This window comes from Hylobates moloch, unplaced genomic scaffold (genome assembly GCF_009828535.3).
Source record: "Hylobates moloch isolate HMO894 unplaced genomic scaffold, HMol_V3 SCAFFOLD_15, whole genome shotgun sequence".
In the NCBI taxonomy this organism is placed as follows: Eukaryota; Metazoa; Chordata; class Mammalia; order Primates; family Hylobatidae; genus Hylobates; species Hylobates moloch.
In genome coordinates this window covers 59,868,312-59,881,212 of record NW_026652290.1, presented here as the reverse complement: position 1 = coordinate 59,881,212, position 12,901 = coordinate 59,868,312, and the positions used below count along the sequence as shown (strand labels likewise).

General features: G+C 39.0%; 1 protein-coding gene across 1 annotated transcript in view; it reads left to right on the top strand.

Annotated features, from left to right (window-relative positions):
- Window positions 1-12,901, top strand: part of RP2 (RP2 activator of ARL3 GTPase) — a 53,994-nt gene that overhangs the window by 28,257 nt on the left and 12,836 nt on the right. Inside the window, exons 2-3 of the mRNA XM_032179132.2 lie at window positions 1,362-2,027; window positions 7,919-8,033. Of these exons, the coding sequence (XP_032035023.1) occupies window positions 1,362-2,027; window positions 7,919-8,033 (781 nt within the window). The remainder of the gene's footprint in view (window positions 1-1,361; window positions 2,028-7,918; window positions 8,034-12,901) is intronic.

Genomic DNA, 12,901 nt, shown 5'->3' with positions numbered 1-12,901 from the left:
AGGGAAGGAAGGGAAGGAAGGGAGGGAAGGAAGGGAAGGAAGGGAGGGAAGAGAGGAAGGGAGGGAGGAGAAGGAAGGAAGGAAAGGAAGGAAGGAAAGGAAGGAAGGAAGGAAGGAGTGAAGGAAGGAGTGAGCTATAGTTTGGAAGATCTAAGAATAGAAATGGCCAAATTTGAAAAATTGTGTTGTAGCTTAATAAATGCTTGAATCAAATTTGCTTGCATTTACATATTGTGATTCTTGTGCCTTCAGGTTCTTCTGTTTTCTGTAGCATATTGCAGAAATCAGTTGGGGTTTAGAAAACTGAGACCATACATTGATTTGAAAAAGGATAGAGAAATATATTTCAGTCTGGGTACATTCCCAATTTCAGAATTTTATTTTATTATTATTATTATTTTTTGAGACAGAGTCTCACTCTGTCCACCAGGCTGGAGTGCAGTGGTGCGATCTCAGCTCACTGCAACCTCCACCTCTGAGGCTCAAGCTATTCTTGTGCCTCAGCCTCCCGAGTAGCTGGGATTACAGACATGCGCCACCACGCCTGGATAATTTTTGTATTTTTAATAGAGACGGGGTTTCACCATGTTGGCCAGGCTGGTCTCGAACTCTTGGTCTCATCTGATCCTTCCACCTCGGCCTCCCAAAGTGCTGGGATTAAAAGCAAGAGCCACTGCACCCAGCCTCAGAATTTTTTAGAAAGTAGAAGTTTTAAAAATGAAGCATCAAAAAAGAAAAAGTATCAGAAAGCTGAAATAGCAAGGTCATGGTTAAGATCATTAGATACATATGATATGAGTTGAATTTTTCATAGCCCCTTTTATTAAAACAATCATTTAAAAATGTATTTTTGACCCTGGTACTCTACAAAGCTTAGTACATTTTTTACTTTTATCAATTCCAAATAGGCTAAAAGCCTACTGACAATATTGACAGTAGCAATGATGATGTAGTTGTCACTTGGGTTAAGTTATGGGAAAACTCAAACCATAGTGTCACAGAGGCTACCCTTTAGCTTTGCATGCCTAGAACACAATTTAATAGCAAAGAGAGGGGATCTGTCTTCTGGGAGGTGTTTCTGTGGTTCCCTCTTGTCTGTGGATAACTTCTAAGCTTTATATAATACAGTTTCTGCCTACCTCTGTAGCTTCATCTACTAGCATTCTGATAGCATCACAGGTTTTATATTATTATTGAGAGAAACAATTTGTTCTGTTCATTTTCTTATTGTGTTTCAAAGTCATTGAGATTAAGAATTTATATTTCAGCACTAAGAACTGTGCCTGGCAGCCAATAGGCCTTTAGTTGATATTTGTTGAATAGTGTTAATAATACTCAAGGTCTGTGTTTTGTTCCTGCAGGTTGATCCAAAAGACTACATGTTCAGTGGACTGAAGGATGAAACAGTAGGTCGCTTACCTGGGACAGTAGCAGGGCAACAGTTTCTCATTCAAGACTGTGAGAACTGTAACATCTATATTTTTGATCACTCTGCTACAGTTACCATTGATGACTGTACTAACTGCATAATTTTTCTGGGACCCGTGAAAGGCAGCGTGTTTTTCCGGAACTGCAGAGATTGCAAGTGCACATTAGCCTGCCAACAATTTCGTGTGCGTGATTGTAGAAAGCTGGAAGTCTTTTTGTGTTGTGCCACTCAACCCATCATTGAGTCTTCCTCAAATATCAAATTTGGATGTTTTCAATGGTACTATCCTGAATTAGCTTTCCAGTTCAAAGATGCAGGGCTAAGTATCTTCAACAATACATGGAGTAACATTCATGACTTTACACCTGTGTCAGGAGAACTCAACTGGAGCCTTCTTCCAGAAGATGCTGTGGTTCAGGACTGTGTTCCTATACCTACTACTGAAGAGCTCAAAGCTGTTCGTGTTTCCACAGAAGCCAATAGAAGCATTGTTCCAATATCCAGGGGTCAGAGACAGAAGAGCAGCGATGAATCATGCTTAGTGGTATTATTTGCTGGTGATTACAGTATTGCAAATGCCAGGAAACTAATTGATGAGGTAAGGAGAAAGAGAAGAGAAATAGTCATACACCTAGATTTAAAAATGTACCACTCTGGAGTACTTCCATTCTTTTCAAATTGGCTATTGGAAATACAGGCAACCCTCAAGTTATAGTCCTTTGCCACCACCCCCTCTCCCAAAAGATTCATCTGTAAGTAGATTGCTTGGGCCTCAAAATACTTTCTCAAAGAAACTTTAAAAAATATATAATTCAATTCAGTAAGCATTAAGCATTTGTTTGTAAGTAGATTGCTTGGGCCTCAAAATACTTTCCCAAAGAAACTTTAAAAAAATATAATTCAATTCAGTAGGCATTAAGCACCTATTATGTGCTAGTTACTGTTATCATATTTCACTGATGATAGGATGCCTATTTGTTTTCCATGATTTTGCTTATCTGGAATGCATCTTATAATTGATAGCAACTCAGAAATGATGAACTACAGTATATGCTGGAGATGAAGATACATAGACAAAATTCTCTGCCCTTAAAGAGTTTCCATTATACTAGATGATTTCCAGAGAAGCTCACAAAAGTAGTACTGCTTAGTAAAGCATGACATTTTATAATTATTTAGTGGGGAAATTTCTTTGGAGTTCTAATTGGTTAGGGGGTAAGAAAATGCAATTTTGTGTGTGTGTGTGTGTGTGTGTGTGTGTGTGTGTGTGTGTGAGATAGGGTCTCGCTCTGTCGCCAGGCTGGAGTGCAGTGGTGCGATCTTGGCTCACTGCAACCTCTGCCTCCTAGGTTCAAGCAATTTTCCTGCCTCAGCCTCCCAAGTAGCTGGGACTACAGGTGGGTGCCACCACGCCTAGCTAATTTTTTTTGTATTGTTAGTAGAGATGGGGTTTCACCATGTTGGCCAGGATGGTCTCGATCTTTTGACCTCGTGATCCACCTGCCTCAGCCTCCCAAAGTGCTGGGATTACAGGCATGAGCCACCACGCCAGCCAAAAGTACATTTAGGAATACAACTTTTGGACCCTGTTGTGACTGTGAGAGCAACCTCTACATTATGTTCCTTATTTTCCTTTATTGCCATAGAAGGGAGCTTGATGCAGAAGAGTGAGATGGAAGCTAGGTTGGCAAAGCTCATAGGCTCATGAACAGTGGGTCTTGGTGAGCTCATGAATAGAGAAGGGTTTTTGGGGTAGCAGCTTCTGCTTGAAAAATAATTGGAGATACAGAGGTTAGGGGCTCCAGAAGCAGCAGTTCCTTAGTTGGTGGGTGCTCCAGTGGGAAGGCAGCAGTAGGATGTATTGATTATCCATTAATCAGGTTCCTTCAGGAGGGATCTGTTTGAATTTAAAAACCAAACTTAAAGAAATGGAGAAGTGAATGGAAAACTCATCAAGTCTCTTTTTATTTTTTTGAGACAGAGTCTCACTTTGTCTCCCAGGCTGGAGTGCAGTGGCGCGATCTTAGCTCACTGCAACCTCTGCCTCCCAGGTTTAAGCGATTCTCCTGCCTCAGCCTCCTGAGTAGCTAGGATTACAGATGCCTGCCACCATGCCCGCTAATTTTTGTATTTTTAGTAGAGACAGGGTTTTGCCATGTTGGTTAGGCTGGTCTGGAACTCCTGACCTCAAGCAATCCACCCGCCTCGGCCTCCCAAAGTTCTGGGATTATAGGCGAGAGCCACCACACTCGGCTGGAAAACTCATGAAGTCTCTTTTTGAATGGATTTTTTTTTTTAAGTTGGAACATATCAAAAAGAATGATTTTAGGAAAATACTAAAAATGAATACCTCTCAATAGCTATATATTCCACAATGTAGAAAACCCATGTAGAAATGTCTGAAATCTACAAAGTATATCTGAGGTATAGTTTTTAAACCAACAAGCCAAAGTATAATTTTTAAGACTTTTATATTTTCTTTTTTGCTTATGCCTATGTGATAAAAACATTCTATGAATCTGGTAAGATACAGAAAAATGTGCCTCTGGCTTTTGAGCTATCTGATCACATGTTAATCCAACATCTGAGAGGTAAATGTTTTCATTATGCAGTATGGTGATTTTAAAAAAAACTATATACAATTTTCAAAATATGTAATTATTTAGGTTAAACGCCTTTTTCATAGGTAATGAGGAGTGGACATAAAGAATATTTAGCATGTTTAAAGAAAAAGCCATCAAAACAGTGTTTCTTCATGATTCATCAAATGTTCTTAACCTTTTAACCTTTGGTATCTGGTATGTGAAATGGCAGTATTGTGTGCCCTTGAAAAGAATATGACCAGGAAGAATGATGGTCTTTAGATATCCTCTGGAATACAATATAAACAATAATCCCACAGCAATAATAATAACTAACACTTACATAGTGTTTACTATATGCCGGGCACTATTGTAAGGAATTTAAATGAATTAACTCAATACTCAAAACAACTCTATGAAATAGGTGCTATTATTCCCCATTTTACAGATATGAAAAATAGACCATAAAGAGGGTAAGTACCTTGCAAAAGGTCATTCAGCTGGTAAACAGCAGAGCCATGATTCCAATCCAGGCAGTCTGGCTGTGTAGGCCACACCTTAACCCTTAAACATGATGCCATTATGCTCCCTCAGTGGTATAGGAAAGTTGCTGAATGCCTGGTGGAGCAGGAATGTGACTGAAAGCATGTGGACTCTAGGGCCTTCCAGTCTAGGGACTATTTGGCTATAATTATCCTATCTTATTCTGAAAGTACAGAATTAAGGAATGAAGAGAACAAACAAAAAAAAAAAATACCAAGTACATGTGAAGAGGGTATCAAAACATGCTGAAAGACAAAAGACTTACATATTATATTGAGAGATTACATTTTTTTAAAAAATGAGATGAGTTTGCAGGGAAATATGTATAGAAGCTAGTGAATCTTGAGATGAAAAAATAAAACTTGAGTCTCATGTCATAACGCAAATGTCTTAGGACAGCTTAGACTGAAACTATGATTGCTAACTCTATATTTGTTAAACCCCAGGAGGATTGCAGAATTTTGTTTCACATTGTTTTAATGCATTAAATAATGATTTTTTTTTTTTTTTTTGCAATAGGAAGTACACAATTTGAGAGAGGTTAGGAAGTCCAAAAAGGCTGGGTAAAGCAGAAAGACATTCCATAGAGAGCCAAGAGAAGTTGCTAGACTTCGGTTTTCTCACCTAAAAATCAGATTCCAGCCAGGCGCAGTGGCTCACGCCTGTAATCCCAGCACTTTGGGAGGCCGAGGCGGGTGGATCACGAGGTCAAGAGTTCAAGACCAGCCTGGCCAAGATGGTGAAACCCCGTCTGTACTAAAAATACAAAAATTAGCCGGGTGTGGTGGTGGGTGCTTGTAATCCCAGCTACTCGGGAGGCTGTGGCAGGGAATTGCCTGAACCCATGAGGCAGAGGTTGCAGTGAGCCGAGATCCCACCACTGCACTCCAGCCTGGGTGAGAGAGCAAGACTCCATCTCAAAAACAAACAAACAATAAAAATTGGGTTTTTTTCTTCAACTTCTCTTACCTACATCACAGATATGTACAGGATCAAATAGAGTAAAATAGTTTGAATTGTTTGGGAGTATTTCATCATCTGAAATTGAAGTTGAGCAGTTACCACTATTTTCAAGTCTTTAAAAGTAGAATTTTCATGAAAAGGAGTCTCTCCAAATATCTGCAGTGAAATATTAAAATATAGTTTATTATTTAGGTAACATCATTTTGAAGTAATCATCATAATCTCATCAGTTTGTGTTTATAAAATGAGAGATGATAAGCACTCTAGAAAATAAGAGAGGTAGAATTGTTTCTGATATTTTTATTTTACAGTCATCTGGCAGTGATGTCCATGTAATGCTCTACAATTTTTAAATGTATGTTTCTTTTCTCGGAGGCAGCAGTGAATGAGGGTTCTGAAATAGGATTTGAGTTTGATAAAATTCGATGGAATGGTATGGAATAATGTAGCCATAGGATGAAATACTATCAGCCATTAAAACTGATTTTATGTAGAAAATGTCACAATCAAGTAAGTGAAAATTTGTAGAATATTAGGTAAGTAACTGATTTTTTTAAGTAGGTACGTCTGGAAAGTTATAGATACTTAAATGTTAACAGTCATGCTTATTCTTAGGCAGTTGATTAAGAGCAGGGTTTTCTTTTTTTGTAGTTCTATGGATTTAACAATGAGCATATATTATTTCCGTAATGGGAGAAAAAGAAAACTGGGAGGGTATACCTGTATGGCAATAGCATCTTTTAGTTGCAGCACCCTGGCTGATATTTCTTCATTTCTATTTTTTATTTTTCAAATGTTCTGTGTTGAGAATATATGTTACTTTTAATTATTAAAAACCTAACAAGCTTTGCTAAAAATTAAATGGTTGGAATGACTACATATTTTTTTTGTTTTTTGTTTTTTGTTTTTTTTTTAGAGACAAGGTTTTGCTCTATTGTCCAGGCTGGAGTGTAGTGGTGAGATCATAGCTCAGTGTAGCCTCTAACTCCTGGGCGTAAGGGATCCTCCCACCTCAGCCTCCTGAGTAGCTAGGACTACAGGCACACACTACCACACTTGGCTAATTCTAAAAATTTTTTTATAAAGATGAGGTCTTGCTGTGTTGCCCAGGCTGGTCTGAAACTCCTGGTCTCAAGCAATCCTCCCACCTTGGCCTCTCAGAATGCTTGGGATGCACGTGTGAGCCATGATGCTGGGCTGACTTTGCATTTTTAAAAACTACTTTCATAATTACTTTAAAAATTAATATGCCCTCATTGTGGAGAATTATAGAAATAAGAAAGAATAAAATAAGTTTAAAATCAATACATAATTGTACCATACCTTGAATAATCTTTTTAGGAATCATTTTTAAATTTATTTAGTCTGTAATCAGATTAACTAGATTGGAATCACAGCTCTGTCACTTAATTGTTAAATGTCCTTGGGCAAGTTCCTTAATCACTGTGCGCCTTAGTTTTCACATCTGTACAATGAGGGTAATGATACCTACTTCATGAGAGGGTTAAATATATATATGTAAAGTACATAAAACTGCCTGCCACATAGTAAGTGCTCCATAAGTGTGATCTACCATTATTGTGCTATACTATATAAATTTGTATCATGCCTTTTAAAATTAACATTATTGGCCAGGTACAGTGGCTCATACTTATAATTCCAGCATCTTGGGTGGCTGAAGCAGGAGGATGGCTTGAGCCCAGGAGTTCAAGATCAGCCTGGCAACATGGCGAGAACCTGTTTCTATAAAAAAATTTAAAAAATTAGCCAGGCATGGTGGCACGGGCCTGTAGTCCTAGCTGCTTGGGAGGCTGAGGTGGGACAATCGTTTGAACCCAGGCGTTTGAGGCTGCAGTGAGCTATGATTGCACCACTACATTCCAGCCAGGGCAACAGAGTGACACCCTATCTCAAAAAAAAAAAAAGAAAAAGAAATAAAAGTAAAATTAACATTATTACATAAGCTTTTCCTCATTTTATTATAACATTTTTGTTGTATTTAATGAACTATGATAAATGTAATGAACTGTGGCATTTCATCATGTGACTGTACCATAATTTACTTAACCATTCTCTTCTTATTGGACATTTGCAGTATCACCAAGCTAAAACTTCCATCTGGTCGTAGAAAAATTTTAATCATGTTTTAAACTTGAGAGATAATTCACATTTATTTGACCCTTAATCTTAACTGCAGTACCAAACCAGAACCACCTATCTGTAAGAAAGAATCTCACATAGTGAGAACTTATTATAGCAAACACCCTGAATTAGACTTACAATTAAAACAAAAATCAGTGTGCTGTTGTTGCATTTTATACAGAGAAATACTAGAATAGGAAATCATTGTTTTAGTCTCAGAAGTTCATTTTAAAATCTCAATCAAATTTTATTTTCACAGATGGTTGGTAAAGGCTTTTTCCTAGTTCAGACAAAGGAAGTGTCCATGAAAGCTGAGGATGCTCAAAGGGTTTTTCGGGAAAAAGCACCTGACTTCCTTCCTCTTCTGAACAAAGGTACCTTCTGGATGATTGGTATACTTTTGTGGATATTTTTTTTACATGCTGATTTGATTTACTTTTGCCTTTAACATTTGTTTTACATTGCCTGCTCTGTCTCATTTGTTCTTTTTTTTCTATTATTGTTCAGAAATGTCAAAATTTCACATCACTCAAGGAGCCCTAGATAACTAACTAGAAATTAGGCATTCTTTTTTTTCCCCCATCCTCTGTTCTTAGTACTGAAAGTCACATTTTATTATGTATCTTATTATTATTTTAATTATTGTATTATTGTTGTACCTTTATAGTGTAGTGAGTAAATATTTCATACTCCCTGCTCAGAGTTGCAAAGCACTTGATAAAGATTCTTTCTACCTTCAGTGTGCTTTAATCTTACTGGAAAAGAAATAAGAAATATAAAGTGGTATACTATTTTATATATTTAATATGATTGATTAACTTCCCATGTATAATTAGAATTGTTTTCCCTAATGGGTAAATGCCACCAATAAATTTCAGATACTGGATATAGGTCTTCAAAGAGAGGAACTTGAGTATGTGTGCCCACTTGAAGGGTTACTGTCTGCCTACCTGTATTTGAAGGTGTATTGATTCTAGAGGACGGAGTACTCTTTATCTGTTCAGAGTGGGGACATTGTTTGCTCAAGGCTCATCAGGCTTTCCTTGACTGGCCTGAGCAAATATGTATAGTAATACACAGTGTTGATTGGGTATACCCTAGAGAGAGGGCACATCTGCATTTTATGTGCTCTTTATGTATAAAAATATTACAATAAACTGCAAAAATCTGTATGCAAATATTAGAGGATTGTTAGGATAATAAGTAATGCTGGGTGTAACTCAGCTAGTAAGTATTAATGCAGTATTTGATAATACTTTTGTGGTTACTGTAGTGGTAGCAAGGACTTGCTGTGACCCACTGCATGAATCTACCCCAGAATATATGTAGGAAATTCTGACCTGGCCCCTTTGATGCAACCATTTTGACATGGGAACATTTGGAAGCTTGAAAATGAACATTTAACCTCTTAGCAGCTTTTGGAAATTGAATCAGGTAATAAGTGTATTGGACATCCTAAAGTGTGAGAGTTAGGAATAAAGTGAGCATATCGGTAGGGCTAAATTAATGATTTATGTACTTGTGTGATGTTAGTGAAGTCGTATTGTAGAATTGCTCCAACCCAAATATAATATCTGCATTTAAGTAACAGAACATTCCACATGGAAGAAGTAAAATGTTCTATTGCTGCAAAAAGTAGAACTAAAACCAATAAGCAGATGTTGCAGGAATTTCAGCAAATAAATATTATATAAACAAGTCTTAAAAACCAGAGATGCCTGTAGGAAGTATTCAAAGACTGATGAGTTCATATCAAAAGATCTTAGGAGCCAGCTTGAAGGAGTTTCCATGGGCCAAATTCGGGACAATTTAACAATTAAAAAGAATACTGGGACTAGATGTAGTGCCTAACCCCTGTAATCCCAGCATTTTGGGAGGGTGAGGTGGAAGGATTGCTTAAGGCCAGGAGTTTGAAACCCACCTGGGCAACGTAGCAAGACCTTGTCTCTACAAAAAATACAAAAATTAGCTAGGGGTGATGCACACCTGTAGTCCCAGCTACTCAGGAGCTGAGGTGGGAGGGTCGCTTGAGCCCAGGAGCTTGAGGCTGCAGTGAGTTATGCTCATGCCACTGCACTGCAGCCTGGGCAACAGAGCAAGACCTTGTCTCAAAAAAAGAGAAGAATGAAGGTAATTATTTAACAACAGAAATCTATGCATCCATATTGTTAAACAAAAAGGGGAGAGAAGAAAAGAATGTTCATCTGCTGTTTATAGAATATTGTGAGCTAAAAAATGCAGAAGGAATGCTGGACTTTGGAAATCACCATTTCCAACCCCAATGTAATAATTATTTCAGACAAAGATTATCAGTGGGTGCTAAAACTATTGGGGTAAAAGTTGCTAAGAAATAGGATATTTGACTGGGCGTAGTGGCTCATGCCTGTAATCCCAACACTTTGGGAGGCTGAGGCGAGTGGATTACGAGGTCAGGAGTTTGAGAGCAGCCTGGCCAACATGGTGAAACCCTGTCTCTACTAAAAATACAAAAATTAGCCGGGTATGATGGTGGACGCCTGTAATCACTCACAGCTACTAGGGAGGCTGAGGCAGGTAATTGCTTGAACCTGGGAGGTGGAGGTTGCAGTGAGCCGAGATTGCGCCACTGCACTCCAGCCTGGGCAAAAGAGCAAGACTCTGTCTCAAAAAAAATGGCTGGGCATGGTGGCTCATGCCTGTAATCCCAACACTTTAGGAGGCCGAGGTGGGCAGATCACGAGGTCAGGAGATCAAGACCATCCTGGCTAACACGGTGAAACCCCATCTCTACTAAAAATACAAAAAATTAGCCGGGTGTGGTGGCGGGCGCCTGTAGTCCCAGCTACTCAGGAGGCTGAGGCAGGAGAATGGCGTGAACCCAGGAGGTGGAGCTTGCAGTGAGCTGAGATCGCGCCACTGCACTCCAGCCTGGGCGACAGAGTGAGACTCCGTCTCAAAAAAAAAAAAAAACCCAAGAGGATATTTATACATCCTAATTCAAAGTGGAAGTGTACCTTTACAGCACAGATTTGGTGATCACCATATTAACCCAGTGATCAAACAGCATCATTGATGGACAGCCTAACGTGTAGAGTGTTCTTGCCAAAGTAACCTGAATCTAATTGAGCCAAGACTTAACTTCTAGTTTGTAGGAAGAAAAGAAATATGTTAAATGACACCATAAGGGAATAAGACAAATCCAAAATAGAAGACATTCTACAAGACAACTTGCTAGGTCTCTTCAGACAGTATAATGGAAAACAAAAAATATGGGGGAATTATTCTGGATTAAGAGACTAAACTAAATACAATGAGTGAACCTTGAGTGGATCTTAGGTTGGGTTGGAGTGAGCTGTAAAAAGCATTTTTGGGACAAGTGGGGAAGTTTGAAGATGAGACAGAATTATCGTTGATCCTTTGGTATGATAATGGTGGTGTGGTTATGCAGGAGATACATGCTGAAGTGTTCTTATGTCTGCTACTTTCAAATGACTCAGCAAAACAAAGCATATATGTGCAGATAGATGGTGTTTATTTTGTAATAAAGCAAATGCGGACAAATGTTAACTTTTGGTCAGTGTAGGTGAAGGGCAAATGCATATTTATGCTATTCTTTCAACTCTTCTATAATGTATAGAAATTTTCAAAATAAAAAGTTGGGGAAAACTTTTAAGCTGCTCAGCAGTGCGTTGATTCCTGTGGAATAGTGAGTAGGCTGGCAGTGGAGATATTCTAGCAGGAGTTAGATGGACTGGACCCTTATCTAAAAGTGGCCATCAGTCATTCTAAGGCAGGGTTTCTCAACTGTGGCACTACAGACATTTTAGGCCAGGTAATTCTTTGTTATGAGAGGCTGTCCTATACCTTACAAGATGTTTGGCAGCATCTCTGGCCTCTACCCATTAGATGCCAATAAAACATCACCCAGTTGTGGCAACCAAAATGTTTCCAGATGTCCCCAGGGGTGTGGGAGGGAGGCAAAATTGCTCCCAGTTGAGAATCACTGTACTGAACTAAGGGTGGTCTTATTTATTTATTTTTTTTGAGAATTCACATGTATCTTAAATAGTTTGCACCTCAGAGTCTCTCAATTTTCCTCTTTAGTTGCAATAGTCACATTTATTTTTAATATTTAATAAAGCTATTTGACTGCTTAATAAGAGAATTCATTGTTTTCCATCATGAGGATCTCCAAATCTGACTAATCCTCAGAACCATCCAGGGTGCTTTTAAAAATGTAAATTTTCAGCCAGGCACGGTGGCTCACACCTATAATTCCAGCACTTTGGGAGGCTGAAGCAGGTGGATCGCTTGAGCCTAGGAGTTCAAGACCAGCCTGGGCAACATGGCAAAACCCTGTCTCTACAAAAATTAGCTGGGTGTGATGGTGTGCACCTGTAGTCCCAGCTACTTGGAGGCTGAGGTGGTTGGGTGCAGGAACCCATGACAAACATTGGGCCAGAGAGAACCTTTGTCCAAATAAAAATTCAATTTCTTTCTTTCCTTCCTTCCTTCTTTCTCTCTCTCTCTCTTTTTTTCTTTCTTTCTTCCTTTCCTTTCCTTTCTTTTTCTTTCTTTCTTTCTTTCTTTCTGACAGGGTCTCACTCTGTTGCCCAGACTACAATGCAGTGGTGCAATCTCGGCTCACTGCAACCTCTGTCTCCGGGGCTCAAGCAATCCTCCCACCTCTGACTCCTGGGCTCAAGTGATCCATTCACCTCAGCCTCCCAGGTAGCTGGGACTACAGGCGTGCGCCACCACACCCAGCTAATTTTTGTATTTTTTGTAGAGACGGCATTTTGCCATGTTGTCCAGGCTAGTCTCAAACTCCTGGGCTCATGTGATCCGTCCGCCTCAGCCTCCTCAAGTGCTGAGATTACAGGCATAAGCCACCAAGCCCAGCCAATAAACAAATTTTCTACTCCCACCCCAGAAAGCCTGATTCAGAAATCTTTGAGATGTACCCCTGGAATGTTCCTTTTTTGATAGTTCTCCAGATTAGTCAGACTTGGGTTCTTTTGTTTTAGGGAGTAATTCATTCAATTATTCAACAAACATAGTAGATGAGGCCTGAGAAGTAGAGAGTCAGATAATGAAGGGCCTTGTAGGCCACTGTAGAGACTTTGGCTTCTATAATAGTCTGAGTGAGATGAGATGCTGCCGGACATTTGTGGGCTTTTTTTAAAATAAACTTTTTATATTGGAATGATTTTAGGTTTACAGAAAAATTGCAAAGATAGTACAGAAAGTTTCTGTATATCCC